The sequence below is a fragment of the Dermochelys coriacea genome, chromosome 6 (assembly GCF_009764565.3).
Source record: "Dermochelys coriacea isolate rDerCor1 chromosome 6, rDerCor1.pri.v4, whole genome shotgun sequence".
NCBI classification, from domain to species: domain Eukaryota; kingdom Metazoa; phylum Chordata; order Testudines; family Dermochelyidae; genus Dermochelys; species Dermochelys coriacea.
Window position 1 is genome coordinate 10145560 of NC_050073.1, and position 18330 is coordinate 10163889.

Below are 18330 nucleotides of genomic sequence, written 5' to 3' on the forward strand. Positions count from 1 at the left end.
TCCCCTCACAAACATGGCGGACGGGGGGCGGGCTCTTCACTGGTTCCTCTCACAAACATGGCGGACGGGGGAGGCTCTTCACTGGTTCCCCTCACAAACATGGCGGACGGGGGGCGGGCTCTTCAATGGTTCCTTTCACAAACATGGCGGACGGGGGGGGCGGGCTCTTCACTGGTTCCCCTCACAAACATGGCGGACGGGGGGCGGGCTCTTCACTGGTTCCCCTCACAAACATGGCGGACGGGGGGGCTCTTCACTGGTTCCCCTCACAAACATGGCGGACGGGGGGGGCTCTTCACTGGTTCCCCTCACAAACATGGCGGACGGGGGGGGCTCTTCACTGGTTCCCCTCACAAACATGGCGGACGGGGGGGGCTCTTCACTGGTTCCCTTCACAAACATGGCGGACGGGGGGCGGGCTCTTCACTGGTTCCACTCACAAACATGGCGGACGGGGGCGGGCTCTTCACTGGTTCCTCTCACAAACATGGCGGACGGGGGGACGGGCTCTTCACTGGTTCCTCTCACAAACATGGCGGACGGGGGAGGCTCTTCACTGGTTCCCTCACAAACATGGCGGACGGGGGCGGGCTCTTCACTGGTTCCTCTCACAAACATGGCGGACGGGGAGGCTCTTCACTGGTTCCCCTCACAAACATGGCGGACGGGGGGGCGGGCTCTTCACTGGTTCCCTTCACAAACATGGCGGACGGGGGGGGCGGGCTCTTCACTGGTTCCTCTCACAAACATGGCGGACGGGGGGGCGGGCTCTTCACTGGTTCCTCTCACAAACATGGCGGACGGGGGGGGGCTCTTCACTGGTTCCCCTCACAAACATGGCGGACGGGGGGGGCTCTTCACTGGTTCCCCTCACAAACATGGCGGACGGGGGGCGGGCTCTTCACTGGTTCCCTTCACAAACATGGCGGACGGGGGGCGGGCTCTTCACTGGTTCCTCTCACAAACATGGCGGACGGGGGGCGGGCTCTTCACTGGTTCCTCTCACAAACATGGCGGACGGGGGGGCGGGCTCTTCACTGGTTCCCTTCACAAACATGGCGGACGGGGGGCGGGCTCTTCACTGGTTCCTCTCACAAACATGGCGGACGGGGGAGGCTCTTCACTGGTTCCCCTCACAAACATGGCGGACGGGGGGCGGGCTCTTCAATGGTTCCTCTCACAAACATGGCGGACGGGGGGGGCGGGCTCTTCACTGGTTCCCTTCACAAACATGGCGGACGGGGGGCGGGCTCTTCACTGGTTCCCCTCACAAACATGGCGGACGGGGGGGGCTCTTCACTGGTTCCCCTCACAAACATGGCGGACGGGGGGGGCTCTTCACTGGTTCCCCTCACAAACATGGCGGACGGGGGGGGCTCGTCACTGGTTCCCCTCACAAACATGGCGGACGGGGGGGCTCTTCACTGGTTCCCTTCACAAACATGGCGGACGGGGGGGGCTCTTCACTGGTTCCCCTCACAAACATGGCGGACGGGGGGCGGGCTCTTCACTGGTTCCCCTCAGTCACATGGTACCTGACGTCGGTCTGCTTTGATTCTGAGCACGCGTAGATTTGCGAACGGTGCGTGTCGCGCGCGCCAATGACGTCGCTGGCCGCTGCGCCTCGCCGGGAGGCTGTCGCCCGACACGTGGGGATGGAGCCGGTCCAGGGAGCCAGGCAGCTGCGGAGGAGCCGGAGGCTGCAGGCGCAGGGGCTAGAGCCGGCGCCCGAGCGTCCCCGGGAGGAGCCCCCGGCTCCCCCGCTCGGCACCGAGGACGGGCAAGCGGGTGTCCCCGGGGAGCCCGGCCGCGGCGAGACCCTGGTGGTGGCCCCGGCCCCGGCCCGGGCCCTGCAGCGGCGGAATCCGGGCAAGGAGGCGCCGGCGGTTCCCAAGGGGAAACCCAAATCCGGGCGGGTGTGGAAGGATCCCGGCAAGAAACGGTGGGCGCGGAGGCCGGGCGAGAAGGTGGGGTACGGGAGGGGGAGCCAGGAGTAAGCCCCCGGAGTGTGGGGGCTGGCGGAGGGAGGAGACATGGGTAGGGTGGGGGTGGCATAAGGAGGCTTGAGGCGCTGGCGTCAAGGATGGCTTGTGACTTTCCCCGTGATGCGTTACAAACAGACGGAATTGGAGATGGGCGCTAACGCTAAATGGGCACCCAGGATAACGCCTCTCCCCCTTGTAAAAGTGCTCTGGAGTCTGTTCCTGACTCTGGCCTGTTGCTGTGTGAAGCTGTCTTAATGCAGATGCTCGCCTCTGTGTGTCGGTGGCTAATGGGAATTCTCTCTTCCCCCCTCTTCTTCCTCAGGTTTTCCCATATGATTCAGGACAAGCCCCTCCGCACCTCCTGGGAGCGAAAGATGAAAGAGCGCCAGGAGAAGAAAATAGTCAAGGATTTTGCCCGGCATCTTCAGGAAGAAAAACAGAGAGAGCGTGAGGTAATGGGAGGGGATGGTGCAGCACAGCTCATTGCCCAATTATCCCAAACCCGTGTGTGTGTGTCTATCTTCTCCCTCGCACCCACATGTTATCACAGCAGTAAACTAAAGGAGTACTTGTGGCACCTTAGACTAACAAATTTATTTGAGCATAAGCTTTCGTGAGCTACAGCTCACTTCATCGGATGCAACTGATGAAGCGGTAAACTAGGCTCCAAAAGGAGGCCTGCATGGGTTAATGAACCCCAAGATCTTATGGTATCCTGATGTTGGAATTGCCACTCCTCTGCTGTCGTGATCAAGTAACTTTGCTTTTCTGTCTCAGTTCCTTCAGCTGTAAGTCTCCAGTGCAGAAATTCATCCGATGAAGTGAGCTGTAGCTCACGAAAGCTTATGCTCAAATAAATTTGTTAGTCTCTAAAGTGCCACAAGTACTCCTTTTCTCAGTGCAGAAATGCTACTCTCCCTCATACACCCCAGCTCTAGTTCCCACCTCAGCTCTCCTCTTGTTTGCCTCTAACTTCAGTGTCATTCTTGAGCCTGACCTCTCTCCTCTTCATTTCCCTCCTCCAGTGTCTGGGACCTTGTTGCCTCCGTTGCAGCATTGCCTATGCATGCTGCTGCTTTAGCTCCACCCCAATCTTTGGCTCTCCTTCCTATGATTTCCCTGTGTTCCTGCTCTCCACATTCCTCTTTGTGGGATAATGATAAATACGAGGGGATACAAATATGAGGTATCAAGCCTGCTGTGTCAGGATATAAGATGACCACTAAGTGCAGCCTGGGCTCCAGGGGAAACTTCTGTTTGCTGAGATTGTTCCATAGGTGGGTTGTTTGCACCTTCTCCGCAGCATCTGATGTGGGCTGCTCTCAGAGACAGATATTGGGCTGTATGGATCTCACCTTTTATCTGGGGTGGCAGTTTGCATGTGCAGACACTGACTGCCATGTGCTGATCCCATCCCTTCCGTCCTGAAACAAGTCTACTGGTTTTCTTTTCTGTTCCTGATCCAATTTTATTTAAAAACCTGCCACATCCTAGCTTCGGGCTATCTCATGGATTGTTTCTTCCTTGCTCTAGCCACCTTCTCTCTTCCTTCATACCATACAACTTATTGTATTGCCTCTTCTTCTGACACCAGCGTCACCCCTCTGTTGGATGGTAGCAAATGTTTGGGGCCTTGCCGGTTATTTTTCCAGTAGAGGAGAAATCAGTGACACAGTTTGGGGATAATCTAAGTGTGACTTTGATGTATTTATGCTATACATAGGTTTGGAATAATTCAATTTTTATCATTTTGATGGATAATATCAATGTTTATTTTTAAACTTTTTTTAAATGTTCATAGTTGTGTGAAATTATGAGGGAGGGGGTCAGACAATAATTATTTGGTGTTTAGTCAAACACTGGGATTCAAAGAGCTAAAGCTTTATGGCTGTTCAAACACAAATTGTCAACATCATGTCAAAATATGCAAAGTAAATAGCTTTAAATCAAACCCTAATAAGTTCTCAAGCAGCACTTTTCTTTCTTTACCTATCTGTACCTTTCAATTATATTGCTGGAAATATTTTTTCATCAATTTCAGCATGTATGGTGAAATCAGCATTTACTGATAAATATCTAATACTTCCAAGCTTACCCATACACTAGTTCTGGAACAGAGGTGGTCAGATAGCATACAGGGCAAATCTATCCTTCCAGGAATTTCTGAACAGCACTAGAGCCTGGTTCCCAGGGAACAACTCTGCCTCCAGAATTGACTGATCAGAGCAGTGAGCAAACTCTCCCACCATTGATGTGGCTTCCTCCTTCCTAGGATCACTGCTCCCAGAACTTTGCATAACCCAAAACTAAATGACCCAGCATGTTTGTCTAAGAGTCACACTGTTTAAAGAGATGCTCTCCTATTCCAGTATGCTACACTTCAAGCCACTCCTTGATTTTTTTCTTTGAGTCTGTAGGTACCTGCATAAGGAACAGAAATTTGATAGAGGGCTCTTTAACGTAGCAGACAAAGGCATAACAAGATCCAATGACTGGACATGTAAGCTAGATAAACGCAGACTAGAAATGGGGTGAAAATTTAAGCTCAGATTAGATGACCACAATGGTCTTGTCTGACTTTTAAATCTGTAAGATTTGTGTACTAAGAAAAAGAACTTGGGAGAGCATAGAACAGTGCCACCTGCTGGAACCACTTCAAGGAATTAAGCCTAATAGCTGATATATAAGCTCCGTCTGGTACATAATGCAGCAGCCCTTCTACTCAGTGGCACAGGTCCCCACAAACTCATCACCCCAGTTTCCTGACACTTACTGTCTTTTCTGGCACCCCTTTGGATACAGAGTGCAAAGCGAGGGGTGTGTCCTGCTATTCAGAACCCTGTGTGGGACTGTCTCTGGCCACCTGAGATCGCCTTTCCTAACTGCAACTCCGATCCCAGCATTCTACTGAAGCGGTGAAACCACCTCCCAGTGGGAGAGGCTTATGAAAGGTTCAGAACTGCCATAGCAGAGGTCCCTAGATTATGTAGCTCTCACCCACTCATCGCGTTGACTCTCCTGTCTCCCAGGAAGGATCTCTACACACAGACACGCAGCTAATTATTAAAGTACCTAGAGAGAACCTCACTGGGCCTGGTGCAATAGCCTTTTCCTCTGTAGCTCTTGCCCTCCCTGTGCTCTCTTGCCTCGATGATTCCATCTCTTCTGATCTTTGCTGGGGACCCCTCTCACCTTTTCTGCCTCTTCCCCTTTGCTCCCGTTCCTGGGCATGACCCTAGAATGCAGTTTCCCTGAATAGCAGGATATAAAATCAAAGCTTCACTCTGCTGTTTCTGCAGGAGAAAAAGCAGCGCCGGGAAGAGAACTTGAAACGACGCCTGGAGAACGAGCGGAAGGCGGAGATCGTACAAGTGGTGAGTGTCCTGGCTTTTTAGCCTCTCCTGCAGAGAGACCCAGAACCCACCTCTCCAACATGGGACGGATTCATTTGGGGGGCTCCTCTTCCCATGCTCACTGTGTCCCGGTTGCTGCTCGGGAAACATATTTGTGTTGAGGCCTGACACGTGCCCATGTCAGATTTTCATAAATTGCTGGGGTCAACCCAGTTTTTTTCCCTGCAGAGACTGGTTCTTGTTGAGTGCCCAAAGCAGGGACAAGAGGGTGAAAATGAATTAAGAGAGAGAGAAATCCAGATGGATAGTGAGGAAAACAGCCTCATACTGGAATCTATGAACCTCTGGAATAGTCTTTTGTTGCAGGGGGAGTCCATCACTAACACTATTCAGGGCTGGACTAGGCAGAGCTCTGCTGGCCATACTTTAGGGAACAGCCCTGCTTTGGCCCCGAGATGCATGACTTGCCCCAATGGCTGAAAACTTTCCATTGAAACAGTTTTTGACTGAAAATTGGAGGATTAACTTTTTTTTTTTTTTTGGTGAGAATCGTCTTTTTATTTGAAAAACTGAAATGTTTCCATTTGGAAAAGCTGCCATGGTGCCTCCTAGGAGTTGTAGTCAAATTACCTCATGCTCCCATTCTCCTCTGAGCTGGACTCACCAGCCAGACTACATTTTCCATGATGCACCACAGGCAGGACTGCTCATGATGTACATCTTCACGAAGGGACAGTGTGATACATCATGGGAGATGTAGTCTGACCAGGCAGCCCAACCTATAGAGGAGAATTGGGATTATGAGGCTCTTGAACTACAACTCTCATGAGATACCACAGCAGCGTTTTTTTCTGACTAGCTGTCTCCAATAGGTGTGTTGTTCTTGGTCTGTGTTGCTCCATGGCTGAGGTTCACAGCTTTTCTCTCTTGCTCCACCCCTGCAGATCCGGAATCCGCTCAAGCTGAAGCGTGCCAAGAAGAAGCAACTGCGCCGGATTGAGAAGCGGGATACGCTGGCACTATTGCAGAAACGCCAGGCGCAGCGCAAAGAGGCCAAGGAGTGAGGCTGCAGAGGGGAAGGGGAATAAAGCCTCAGGGCAGCTGTTTCTCTGGGGTCCATCTGTCCTGACACTGCTTTCCCAGCTATCCTGCCCACCGCCTCCTTATGCCTTCGCTGGGGACTCTCCACCATTTCTCCTCCCTGCTGTGGGCTGATCAGCTGCGCTGAGTGCACGCTGCTGGCTTACACACAAGAGGGGTTATACAAACTCATGGGCCGCACGGCTGCTCTTAAATGGAAACCTGCATTATCTTCTCTTGCACCAGCGAGGCAGGATGCTGCAGTCCACAGCGCTGGGAGGTGTCATAAGCCCTAATGGGACAGGGATGAGGTGTCCTCATACTGGCTGACTTGGGGCAAAGAAACCAAAGGCCGTGGCAGCTGAGCCAATGTGTGAACTGGAGCCCCTGCTGTTAAAGGCCCTGAATTCTCTTAAGCGGCGCACGCTCACTTGCTTGTGGAGCTGGTGGGAGCAGGGCTGGAGCAGGGAGCTGCTTCTGGTGTCTGTCTTGGCCTGTGCCTCAATAATTTGATCTTCTGTTAGGAGGAACCGCATGGAAAAAGATTTGGATTTGTAGGAACCTAGGTTGTAGGCTGGATGCTGTCTGTTGCTGTCTTATATTTGTAATGGTCTGTCACCTTGGTCTGTGGTAAAGGACAGAAGTCCCAGCTGCCCAGAGTAGGCTGAGCTTTTCTGCCATCAATCAGCCTCTTCCCCAGGTTTGAGGTGGGTGTTCGTCCTTCTTGCCTTAGCCAATTGTTGGCCTTTCTGCTGAGACTGACAACCAGGGGCCTGATTATTAAATGAGAGGGTGGGTTTTTATTTTGCTGGACTCATAGTGGGTCACCTGTGGCAGATTTCCAGCAACTTGTTGAAGAGGTTCCTGGCAACAGCTACTAGAGGATGACGGTGGGTTGCTCCCAACCACGTCAGGGCTGTATGTGAGAAGGGATTTGTTGATCCATGCAGAAATCTTGCTCTGGCCAAAGAAATGAAGCAGAAGGGAAAATACCAGCCAAGCCTATGTCCTGTTCTCTCCTTTCCGTCCACAGGAGTGTCAGGCACAGGGAGTGTCCACAACAAACACTGGTGGGGATGGCGGGAGGGAGTCAGGCATGCTGTGCAGGAGCCATTCAGCATGGGGTGAAGGCCCACGGCCCCGAATGGGGCAGCGGGTAGCTGTGCACTGCCTGTGTCCACAAGTGCCGCCTGTGCACCTCCCATTGGCTGCAGTTCCCTTCCCCCCCCCCACCCCCTCCCCAGGGCTGCAGAGACACGCTAGCCGCTTCCGGGAGCAGCGTGGGGCCAGAGCAGGCAGGGAGCCTGCTTTAGCCTCGCTGCACTGCCACTGGGAGCCACCTGGGGTAAGCGCCTTCTGGCCAGAGCCTACACCTTGCACCCCCTCCTGCACCCCAAGCCCCAGTCCAGAGCTGCCTCCTGGCCCCTAAGCCCCTGCCCCAGGCTTGTCCCGGAGACCCCTCCCACACTCCCAACCCCTCGGCCTCAGCCCAGAGCCTGCACTCCAACCCCCTGTCCTACCCAGGTGAAAGTGAGTGGGTTGGGGGGGAGAGTGAGTGACGGGGGGGGGAATGGAATGAGCAGGTTGGGGTAGATCCTGGGTTGATCTTAAATTCAAAAGGTGTGTAAAAAGGTTGGACACCACTGCTCTAGGTAAATTGCTATGGGGACATAAGGAAGCAGGGGGGCTAGAAAAGACTGGGGACGCCTGTGTGTAAAGTGAATTGCTGGGAGGGGGCAGCATGGAGTTGAGTGAGGGGTAGATCTGTAAAAAAGATAGAGTGGTGAGGTGGGCCTGAGGTGAAAGGGGATGGTAGTGAGGATTAAGGCTGGGCATGAGGGACACCTAGAGGTGTGGGCAGACATGTATATGATAAAAGGCCTTTGATTGATCCCTCCTGCCAGGCCGATTCCTAGCAATAGATCACCCCATCATCTGCAGTTGGCAGCCCTCAGCTGCTGGACTTCTGCCTCCAGCCCTGTCAGGTACAAGCGGTGCATCCTGTCGCCTCACTGCACCAGCAGGCCTAGCAACCCGCTGAGCTGCTGCATCCATCCCACAAGGTGAGTCCTGCAGCTGCCGTAGTAAAGCCCATGTGGAAGAGCCTGCCTGGCCAGGTTCACTATGGTGAATGTAGGTGGTGGAGCCCATAGCAGAGGGGCAGGATGCCCACTGTGGCATCAGCCATGGAATTCTGCCTGGCCATGCCAGTAACCAGACCCTCTCTCACTGGGCATTCACGTGATAGCAGGGTGTGTTTGGCAATTGTGTGAGTGCCTCTGTCCCTGGTAGATGCTACACTGCCAAGGATCTGACTCCCCTGCCCCTGGGTAGGAATGGGCGGCCAGGAGCGCTGGGCGCTCTCTGCGAACGAATATGGGGCAGGAAGCACCACAGCTGGGTTTTATTCCCAGTCCTGCCACTGGGCCTCTCATTATCTCCCTGTGCCTGGAAGGTCTGTAAAACAGGCCACCTCCAAGGCCCAGGAGGGGTTAATGAGGTGATGCTCTGACAGCAGTCTAGAAGGGCTGAGTGGGAGTGATATGAGACGACCCCGAGAAGCTCCCTCATGGACCTTGTGCCATGGAACAAATTAAGGTATTGGGTAAGTCCACAGGTCCTCTAACCAGGAGTACAATATCCAGTTGGTTGGCTAAAATGTCTGATATACCTGGGACAACAGGAACAGATGTCTCAACCATGGTTGCAAAAGAACTAAATAACCCTTGCATGTTTGAGTTAGAGGAATCTAAAAGGTTAGAAGATTCCTGAAGCCAGGTTCAGCAGTTGCTCCAGTAGTAACTGGAATTTTGATTTAGGGAGAAGGCTCAGCTTGAGAACTCCACATTACAAGAGAAAGGTTTAAAGGTTGAGCTGAAGATTAAAAAGCTGTAATGCACTTGTGATAAGCAATGGCTTGAAATATTAAGGGAGCAAGATTGCTGTTTAAGGAAAATGGCCACAAAGGCTGCAAGCAGTAAATGTGGTTCTGAACTCTCAGCACCAGCAGACTTTGGCTAACCATGCATATTGCCAACAGGAAGCAGCTTGCTTATAGGAAGAGCTGCAGGCTATGAAGGTAGTAAACAGTGCAGCTCAGGGAAGCAGTGCTGTAGTGAGCATTAAGAAAGTTGTGTTCAGAAAATTGGAGGAAAAGAACAGGGTTAGCTCTTGTACAAGTTCAGAAAACTTTTTCTGGACTTCCCTATGGAAGTAATATCAATAACCTGAAAAGAAGCGAAGTTTTTCTTCCCAGGAGGGGATTCTGTAGAGAAACAATGGGTAAAAGAAAAACCAGAGTCATGTATGACTTGGAAATTAGTGCATGGAAATCCCGAGTTGACTTGGGATGGGAAGGTACCATAGAGTGTGATGTAACACAATCAGAAGGAACGTTAGTGTCACAATTTGTTTTAACAATGAAAACGGCAGTAATGTTTAATAATTCATATACTGCTTTAAACAGTCCTAGGAAAAGTTGTAGGTAAAATACAGAAAGGATGGCCACCCCCAAAGAAAAAAACTCATGGTGCATTGCTGATAACTTTCCCCAACAATGGGCCACAAGAAAAAGAAGCAGCAGCAAAATAAACAAAATAAAGGGGAACCAAAGAAAAAAGAGGGCAAAGATAAAAATCTTGCCCCTTGTGAAAAGAAGAGAATTTCTGATCCGGGTAGAAATTGGCTTTGGAGAAAATTGCTACAGTATGAGCCTCTGGATCAGATTGATAGGCTATCCACTGTAGAATTGCTTCCGAGATTGGCAAGTCATGAGCAAACCTATGGCAACCGCATGCTCCAAAGAGCAAGTACAGGCGGCGCTCTGCCTCCCTAGCTCCCCATTGTCAGCAAACGATCATGCTGACCTAGTGGTACATTTAAAATGGGATGAATGGGGAAGACCCACAGTATATGTGGTGATTAATAGCAGAACATTCAAACAAAATATGTTAGTAGACACAAGTGCCACTTTTGGTACGGGTAAAAAGAATTTATTTGGACCACCAGTAGCAATAAAAAGATTGCAAGGATTTAATGAAACAGAAAGTAAAGTGCCATTTAGCTAGCCAATGTTTTTGATTAGGAACAAATCAAGGAATAGGACAATTTGGCCTGATAAATTTGGATGGCAATGGAATAATAGGAACAGATACGTTGAATAATAGTAGCCAACTGGTCATAGGCGCTGACTTTTCCTTTTTCCCCATGGGTGCTCAACCCCCCTCCTCTGCCCTCAGCTCCACCCCTTCCATGAAGTCCCACCCCTGCCTCTCCTCTTCCCACCTTGCCCCCATTCCAACACCTTCCCCAAAATCCCCGCCCCAACTCCTTCCCCTCTCTGCCCCTATTCCAACTCCTTCCCCAAATCCCCACCCCGCCTCCTCCCCTGAGCGTGCCACGTTCCCGCTCTTCCCCCTCCCTTCCTGAGCGTGCTAATGCTGCCAAACAGCTGGGTGGGAAGTGCTGGGATGTAGGCAGAGGAGTGGGGAAGTGGCGCACTCGGGGAGGGGGAGGGGAGCTTGGCTGCCAGTGGGTGCAGAGCACCCAATAATTTTCCCCGTGCGTGCTCCAGCCCTGGAGCACCCATGGAGTCAGCACCTATGCAACTAGTATTAATGGACAATGTGAACGCTCATAGGAGAAACCTTGAAAGAGCTCAGTAGAATAGCAAGGCAGATGAACAGACTGAGAAAGGAACCAAGGAGGGGATAGTATGGCAGCCACAATTCCGATCCACCCCAATAGCAAAAACAGAAAGAACAAATTGATTTAGTAGTGCTACAGAACAGGGATCCTGAAATAAAGAAATTGGGAACAACATAAAAATAGCAGTGATGAAAGATTTGGCAGAATGAAACAGGATTAGAGTTAGCTACCAAAACAGAAAATGACATGTTTGTATGGGTTGTGCCAACAGAAGTTAGATCTGAAATTACAGCCTTAGTTCATGATAATGGACATTTAATGATAGATAAAACTCTTACTTGGCCACATCCTGTAGCTTACTATCAAAACAGATGTGGAAGAATATGTAAACAACTGCCTACCCTGTGCTGCCAATAATGCAGATAACAAGATAATAAAAGGGCCATTGGGACATCAAAGAATAGAAGGCCCATGGCTCAGGTTACAGATTGATTATATTGGTCTGCTTCAAAAACTGCAAGAGGAAAATAGTATTGCCTGGTAATATGGGATCTTTTTATAAAATGGGCAGGAGAGACCCCCAACTGATGTCAGTATAGACAGGGAGAGAATTTGACGGGTTTGTTATGTGGATACTGGATCCATATGTTCCATCTTGTTTACCACTGGAAATCCCATAGAATTTATACCATATATTTCATCTGATGAAAAAGTGATTCGAGGCATTCACAGAATAGAGGGCTCAATCCCATTAAGCATCCCTGTAATGGTGGAAACAGGAAACAGAAGAATGGCAGGAATTAGAGTGGTACTCATGGAAATAGGACTAATCGGTTTTGCAATAATAGGAAGGGATATTCTTACACAAATGCAATCCACAGTTGATTTTGTCAACAGAGTTATATGGACCATAAATTGAAAAATAATTGTTGTTGCAAATAGTTTAAAATGATCATATAATAAAAGCATTTATAATTGTTAGTGTTTATTGTATAGAGTTAATCATTTAAGAGATCAGTTTAGTTTGAAAGCACCCTAGTACAAATAGATAATAGAGCAGAATAATGGATGTAGAAAGGTTAAGAAGAGTCAAGTCCTGTTTTCCTATTGGTGTGAAAGTAGCAGAAAGATAACAAGAAAACATGGAAGTGGAACTTGGAGGATTGTTGGCCCTAACAATGTCAGTAACATCTTCACCATATTATGGTATCCAAGCCTGAGCAAGTTAGAATTGGTCCTTGTATAATAAAAGAGGATGTTAGAAGGCAATTGATCATAAATCCCCCCACTCCTTGAAAACGGTGGTAGTAGATTTAACCCCCATGAATATCTCATTCATACAACCACAGTGTGCTAGATACATAGAACCCCTGTTTATAGGATGGAAGAGATGGGTAGGAAACCAACTTTTAACAGGAATCCTTGCTAACAAAGTAAAAAGAGATCTGCTAAACAGAGCTCTGGGAGGGGCAGGAACAGGTCTTGGAGTGTTAATTAAATGCAGTAGGACAGTACTAGGAGCTTTGTCTAACCCCCTTAAAATAACTTTAAATGAGATAAGCACTAGCCATTAGCTAGTTTGCTCCCTGGATGGGAGAAGCTACAAGAAGTGGATCACTTAGCAGTATTACAAACAGTGGTGGTATTACAGAGCAATGTATCTATGGCATTAGCTTGTACACAAACACAAACATGGACTAATGATGTGGTAAAGGACATCATAAGGGATGGAATGAGTGGGATTTTGCATTTAGAAATAAGAATCATTGTGTAGAAGTATGCTACTATCTCTGAACAAAAATTGTACTTGGTGAAAAATGATAAATTTTACACATGATGTACAATTAAATCAAATTACCACCTATATAGTGATTTTGTCTGATGCTCAGATAGAATGGATTTTGGCATTAGGATTAAACATTAATGACAGTTTAATGCAGCCAGTGGAACATAAATTGTGGGGCATGAAACAAACCTTTGTGTGGAAAACTCGAATTTGAAGCCTGCATGGAAGAGTGTGGGTATTTGATATGTTTGCAGTTATGATGCTATACAACCATATGATATATGTTTAAGTTCAGAAAAGAGAAGATGTCATTACCAACTAGATCCTTTTCCACTTAATGGATCTGTAGTTGTGTATATAGGAAATAAATGTGTATGTACTGGAAGTTGGTGTAACTGGTTTGTTTATCATAACACATGATCCTCAGGAAAACCAATGTCTATTTAATATAACTACTATAATAGGATGTGATTTTAATTTTTCATTGCCTGAAAGAAAAAGTGAAGACATTTAAAGATCAGTTTCAGATAGATAGCAAGATTAACCCAATACCATTGGGAATGAACATAAGTTTAGTTAGGCAGCTATTAAGGCATTCTGACTTACAAAAACAATTACAGAAAGCTCAGGAAAGTACACAAAAAGTCATGATCATTGCACACCACTCTAGTGATGAACAAGTTATGGAACAAATACAAAAAGATACTAAACATAGGTAGTGGAAGTATTTTTGAAATGGTCTCCGACAGCAACAGGATTCTTTAATACTATTCTACATTCTTTAGTAATAATTTTGGTGTTTCAGGTTTTGGTGGCAATTACACTTATCATTTTGGTGTGCTTGCCCAAAGAGAAATTTAAGCAGCTGCAGCATATACTGTCCACAAGTCTTAAAAGAGCTATAATAGTGCACAAGGTGTGCAGCCTTAGTGAGGCAGAATCAGGGATGACAAGATATTGTGCCAGCAAGAAGAAATATCTGCTTGGTCTCATAGAGAGCCTTGAGCTAATGCTGGACAAAACTGAACATCCACTGAACTCACTAATTAGGTGTTGGATTGATAAACCAGTATATCACGCAATAAGGAGGGGACCGATGCAAGAGATTTTTGGCTGCCCTATTGTGTGGGAAATACAGCACCAGAAGCACTGTCCAGAACTAAAGGTACTGATCTGTTACCATTAGTTGAAGCAGGGAGAAACTGAGATTTGGGCTTGTTTGAATTAGTGAAATTGGAGTGGTGATAATCAAACATAATGTTAAGGTACATATACATGTATAATTTGTTTAATAATCATGAGGATTTAAATAGTTATTAAAGATGGTTTTAAGCGGTTATGGCTAGGGAAAACAAGATGGCAGCTGCAAGAAATCAAAGCTGGGAAAACCAAACTGGAGGCCTTAAATGATCTGGCCAAGGGCAAGCAGGCAAGTTGGGGGTGAAATAAAGGTCACTCCAAAAACCTGAAGAGAGAGGTCAGTTAGGTAGAACATAGGTCTTCAAACAGGTCCAGCCTTAATAGTGCAGGTTTTCAGTTGGGTCCAGCTTTGATTGACAGGTGAAGGCCTTGAAGCTGATTGGCTGATAATGATTGGAATTTAAAAGAGAACCAATCAGGATAAGCTAAAATGTGTATATAAAGCAGAGAGCTGACAGGCTTAGTTAGTTTGTCTGCCTCAGTGTGAGTGGAAGGAGTTGGAATGAGTGGGAGAAGCAAAAGAAAAAGAAAAGCAACTAAAAGAGTTGAAATCATAAGAAGACAGCAGAAGCAAAGTAGCAGTGACAACATTAGGTCTGACAGATCAGAAGGACCTAGAGTAGAGGGAAGGGAAACCAACAGGAAAGTAAGCCCATAATAAGAAATAAACTGAGTGAATAGGTGTATATGGGATAATAAAGCTGGATATTTGTGCATATGTTGATTGTTTAATGTTTAAGAACTTGCTGTCAGCATCCTATATGTGATTAGCCACTGCATATAGAATGTAACCACTTAAAACTATTTTCCATTTGTAGGATATTGCAATTTTGAGTACTTTAATGTACATCTGTGCTAATAGAATTCTATGCTTTTGTTAAGAAAATATGAATTTATTTCTTTTAATATATTTTAATTTGCTGTTTTCTTAATATGTTTTAGATTTACTTTTTTAGGAAATATTGTGTTAAATAAAGATTCTTTTTGTTGTTGAAGGATTATTGCCTGAGCGTCAATCCTTTGAGCAGAAGGGTATCCATATCCTCCAAGGGTTGGAGGGAAGCTCCCTGGTAAAATCCTCGCCGTTCCTCTAGGGTGTGCCACCCCCTTTGACTTACCAAAACCAAACAAATTGAAGATTAAGTTGTGAATATAGGCCGGCTCTTGTAGGAGTGCCTGGAGTCCTATTTTAGGGATAATAGGAGCAGCTGGCTGATAAATAAGGGGTTCTGTGGGCCACAAGGCAATTGCCTACCTTCCAGGTGTAGAAAGACATAAATTGGCTTTTTATTTTAGAAATTGTCTGTTTTTTCCACTGAGCCTGAGAGGCAGTTTCTCTGCAAGAAAAATCATTTTCACATATCTGGGAATTCAGACTGCTTCCTTGTCTCCCCACCCCTGCTTCCTCATCAGGCTGAGCAATGCAGCCATCATACCCTGTTCCCCTGGGGGCCAACTCAGGGATCTTTAACCCTTCCCGTACTGCCACTGTCCAGACTGCTAAAAAGGCATAGGCCAGAGGAGGTGGGGCATCCATTGCTGCAGACTCTAAGGCAGCCCCTGTGGCTTAGCAGGAACAGGCTGTGGAGCCACCAGTGGTTTATTATGGGTTTATGTAGATATAGATGTATGGATTGTGGAAGGAAACTCTTCCCTCATAGGTTCTAGACACTTGGGCATAGTTTAAAAGCCCAGCCATACATCGAGATCAAAGCAGCACCTCCCAGCCAGTGGTAACAATTGGAACTTTTAAGCCAAAGGAGGACAGCTGGAGTGGGAAGGAAGCGGAGGCTAAACAACTGGGAAGGGGTTTAGAGAAGCTGTTCAGAGTCTGGGCTTGTTTGCTATTAATGCTGGACTCTGCAACTAACGAATGTTTCGAAGAAAAAGTCTTGTGTTGGCCTCAGCGCCGAACAACCTGCAGCTGCTCCAAGCCCAGCATCACCTCTGGCTCCAGGCACTGCGGTGGCTCTGCAATGGGCAGTGAATCAAGTCTGTGGTAATAGAACTGGGGTAAAAAACTTCAACTCTATTAAAGTCAGTGAGGCATTTGCTATTGATCTTGCTAGAGTCAGGATTTCTCCGTGACCTTCAGTGCTCATGGCAAGCCAGGCCCATGGCTATGCTCAGCAGGAACAATGGAGCTGCCTGTAACAGAGGCTGGTGCATTAGAGGCAAGGCTTTCTCAGGAGCCAGGCTGTGGTTGTGGAGCTCCCTGCCCGGGGTGATCATCCCTCTCAGTTCATGCAGCTCCAGCTGCATTGTCAGCACAGTAGCCACCAGGGTCTAACTAACCTTTTGTGGGCCCGGCTCTAAACATATTTGTGGGCTCCCATGGAGGCAATGGAGCATAGTGCAGGGAGATCAGTCTCCGGAGTGAGGGGCCAGCTAGAGCCAATGGGGCATGGCATGGCAGGGGCGGCTCTGCTCTGCCCAATGCAAGGGCACTATTTACAAACCGGCAGTTGCCAGACGCACAGTGGCCTGCCTGGCCCTGTGCTGCCAGCATATCCCTTTCCCTCAAGGGCAGGTCCATGCCACACCACACAGCCTCCCCCACCCAACACTCCCTGTAGCCAGAGCCCCCCTGGACCCACCCACAAACGTACAGTACCCTGCACAACACCACCCCTGCCCACAGCCCCACCACAACTGCCCAGCACCCTCCACAGAACTCCCACTCCCTATTGCCCCAACACACACAGATCTTCCCTGCTCCCTCACAACCCAGAACCCCCCCCCCCACACACACACATGCCCCACAGACCCACTCTGCCACATCCTGCCTCCTGGCCGCACTCACTGGCCTTGCTGGGAGGTGACTGTGTCTGCTGGGCTGAGCTGGCAGCGCAGCCAGGGCTGGTCCCAGGGCCAGGAATAGCTCTGGCCCCTCGGGAGTGGCGCGATCAGCCAGGCCAGGACCTGCCCTGGCCGGGGTCCCTCAAGATGCACTTGTCTGGAGGGGCCCAGCCAAGCCCCCCCCCGTTTCCCCCCAACCGCACACACACCTGTCTGAGACTGGCCAAGCTTCTGCACCAGTCCCAGGCAGGTCAGCTCTGGGGGGACAGGTGGGGCCCCACAGGTGTTGGGAAGCAGAGTCTGCCCAGAGCCGGAGGTGCCCTGGGGTCCGGCCAGGGGGCTGAGAGGAGCAGGGGGTGGCGCTAGGGGGTGGAGCGGAGTCCTCGACTAGCCGGTGAGCAGGCCGAGAGGAGCAAGTGGTGGGTGGGGGGAGCCAGCGGGGTCTCGGGGTGCAGTGCAAGCGGAACAGGCTGAGGCCTCTTCTGAGCATAGGCCCGGCTCCCTGGAGCCACTGGAGCCATTGTAAACCCAGCACTGAATAGAGATCCTGTCTAAGATCAGGGTACACACAAGAGAAAGTCCCTACTGTGCAAAGCTAGTATGGCTTAGTGGATAGCTCACTAGACTAGGACTTGAGATCTGGAGTCCATTCTTGGCTCTGCCACTAGTCTGTTGGGTGACCTTGGGTAAGTCACTTCACTGCCGTGTGCCTCACTTTCCCCAGCTGTAAAATGGGCATGATGATATTGACCACCTTTGTGTGCGATGTGAAGAGCTAGGTATTATTACACAGACAAAAGGTGGGAACTGGGGAACAAGGCAAGGGCCTTGGCCAAAATCACATCGCAGGTCAGTTGTAGCGGTGGGAATAGAAGCATGAATCTTGGTCTGATGCCCAGTCCTGTGCTCAGTCTGCTAGGCCACACTACCTCGCAACACAGCAACTTCTCCTCTGCCCTTGCTTTCTCTCAGTAAGCAAACTCTTGCCTACTAATGAGCCCTAGGAACCGGAACAGACAGGGCCCTGTGACAGTGAACCAGACTTTATTACCTTCCTATGGTATCCCAGATCCTACAGAGATAAGCACAGTCTAACGCACCTGGATGGATAGAGAGATTAGATAGAGAAGCGCTGCATCATAAATGCTTCAGGCCAGGCTGGTGCAGGGGAGAGCAGCAGGCTCTGAAGTAAGCCAGGTCCTTCCACCATTAGGGCCTTGAACTTCACTCTGGAGCTGGCTGGCTGCGGAGCACAGGTGTGATTGCTCTCAGCCTAACCTGGGTGGTGGGATCAAGGGGTTAGGAGGGGCAAGCAGCTTTTGCCAATCCTACTAGGTGCCTGGCTGCAATTGTAAGCACCTCGGATCTTGGAAAATGTGGTGCTTAGTTCATCTTTATTTTTAGATGAGGGTAACCACTAAATGCCACAACACGCTGGGTGCTGAATGCACTCCTAGTGGGAGACAGAGCCTGCCCCGAA

The 18330-nt window shown here is 49.1% G+C and overlaps 1 protein-coding gene and 1 long non-coding RNA gene across 2 annotated transcripts; both read left to right on the forward strand.

Moving 5' to 3' along the window:
* The first annotated feature begins 1522 nt into the window (after positions 1 to 1522).
* On the forward strand, positions 1523 to 7403 carry LOC119857543 (coiled-coil domain-containing protein 86). Its single transcript, XM_038406624.2, has 4 exons — positions 1523 to 1942; positions 2308 to 2437; positions 5285 to 5359; positions 6283 to 7403. Exons 1-4 carry the CDS (start codon positions 1602 to 1604, stop codon positions 6400 to 6402), a joined length of 666 nt encoding a protein of 221 aa, XP_038262552.1. The 5' UTR covers positions 1523 to 1601; the 3' UTR covers positions 6403 to 7403.
* A 685-nt stretch (positions 7404 to 8088) lies between these two features.
* On the forward strand, positions 8089 to 15049 carry LOC122460725. The gene is made up of 2 exons (XR_006282194.1): positions 8089 to 11993; positions 12464 to 15049. It is a non-coding gene; the product is annotated as an uncharacterized LOC122460725 (long non-coding RNA).
* The last annotated feature ends 3281 nt before the right edge of the window (positions 15050 to 18330 follow it).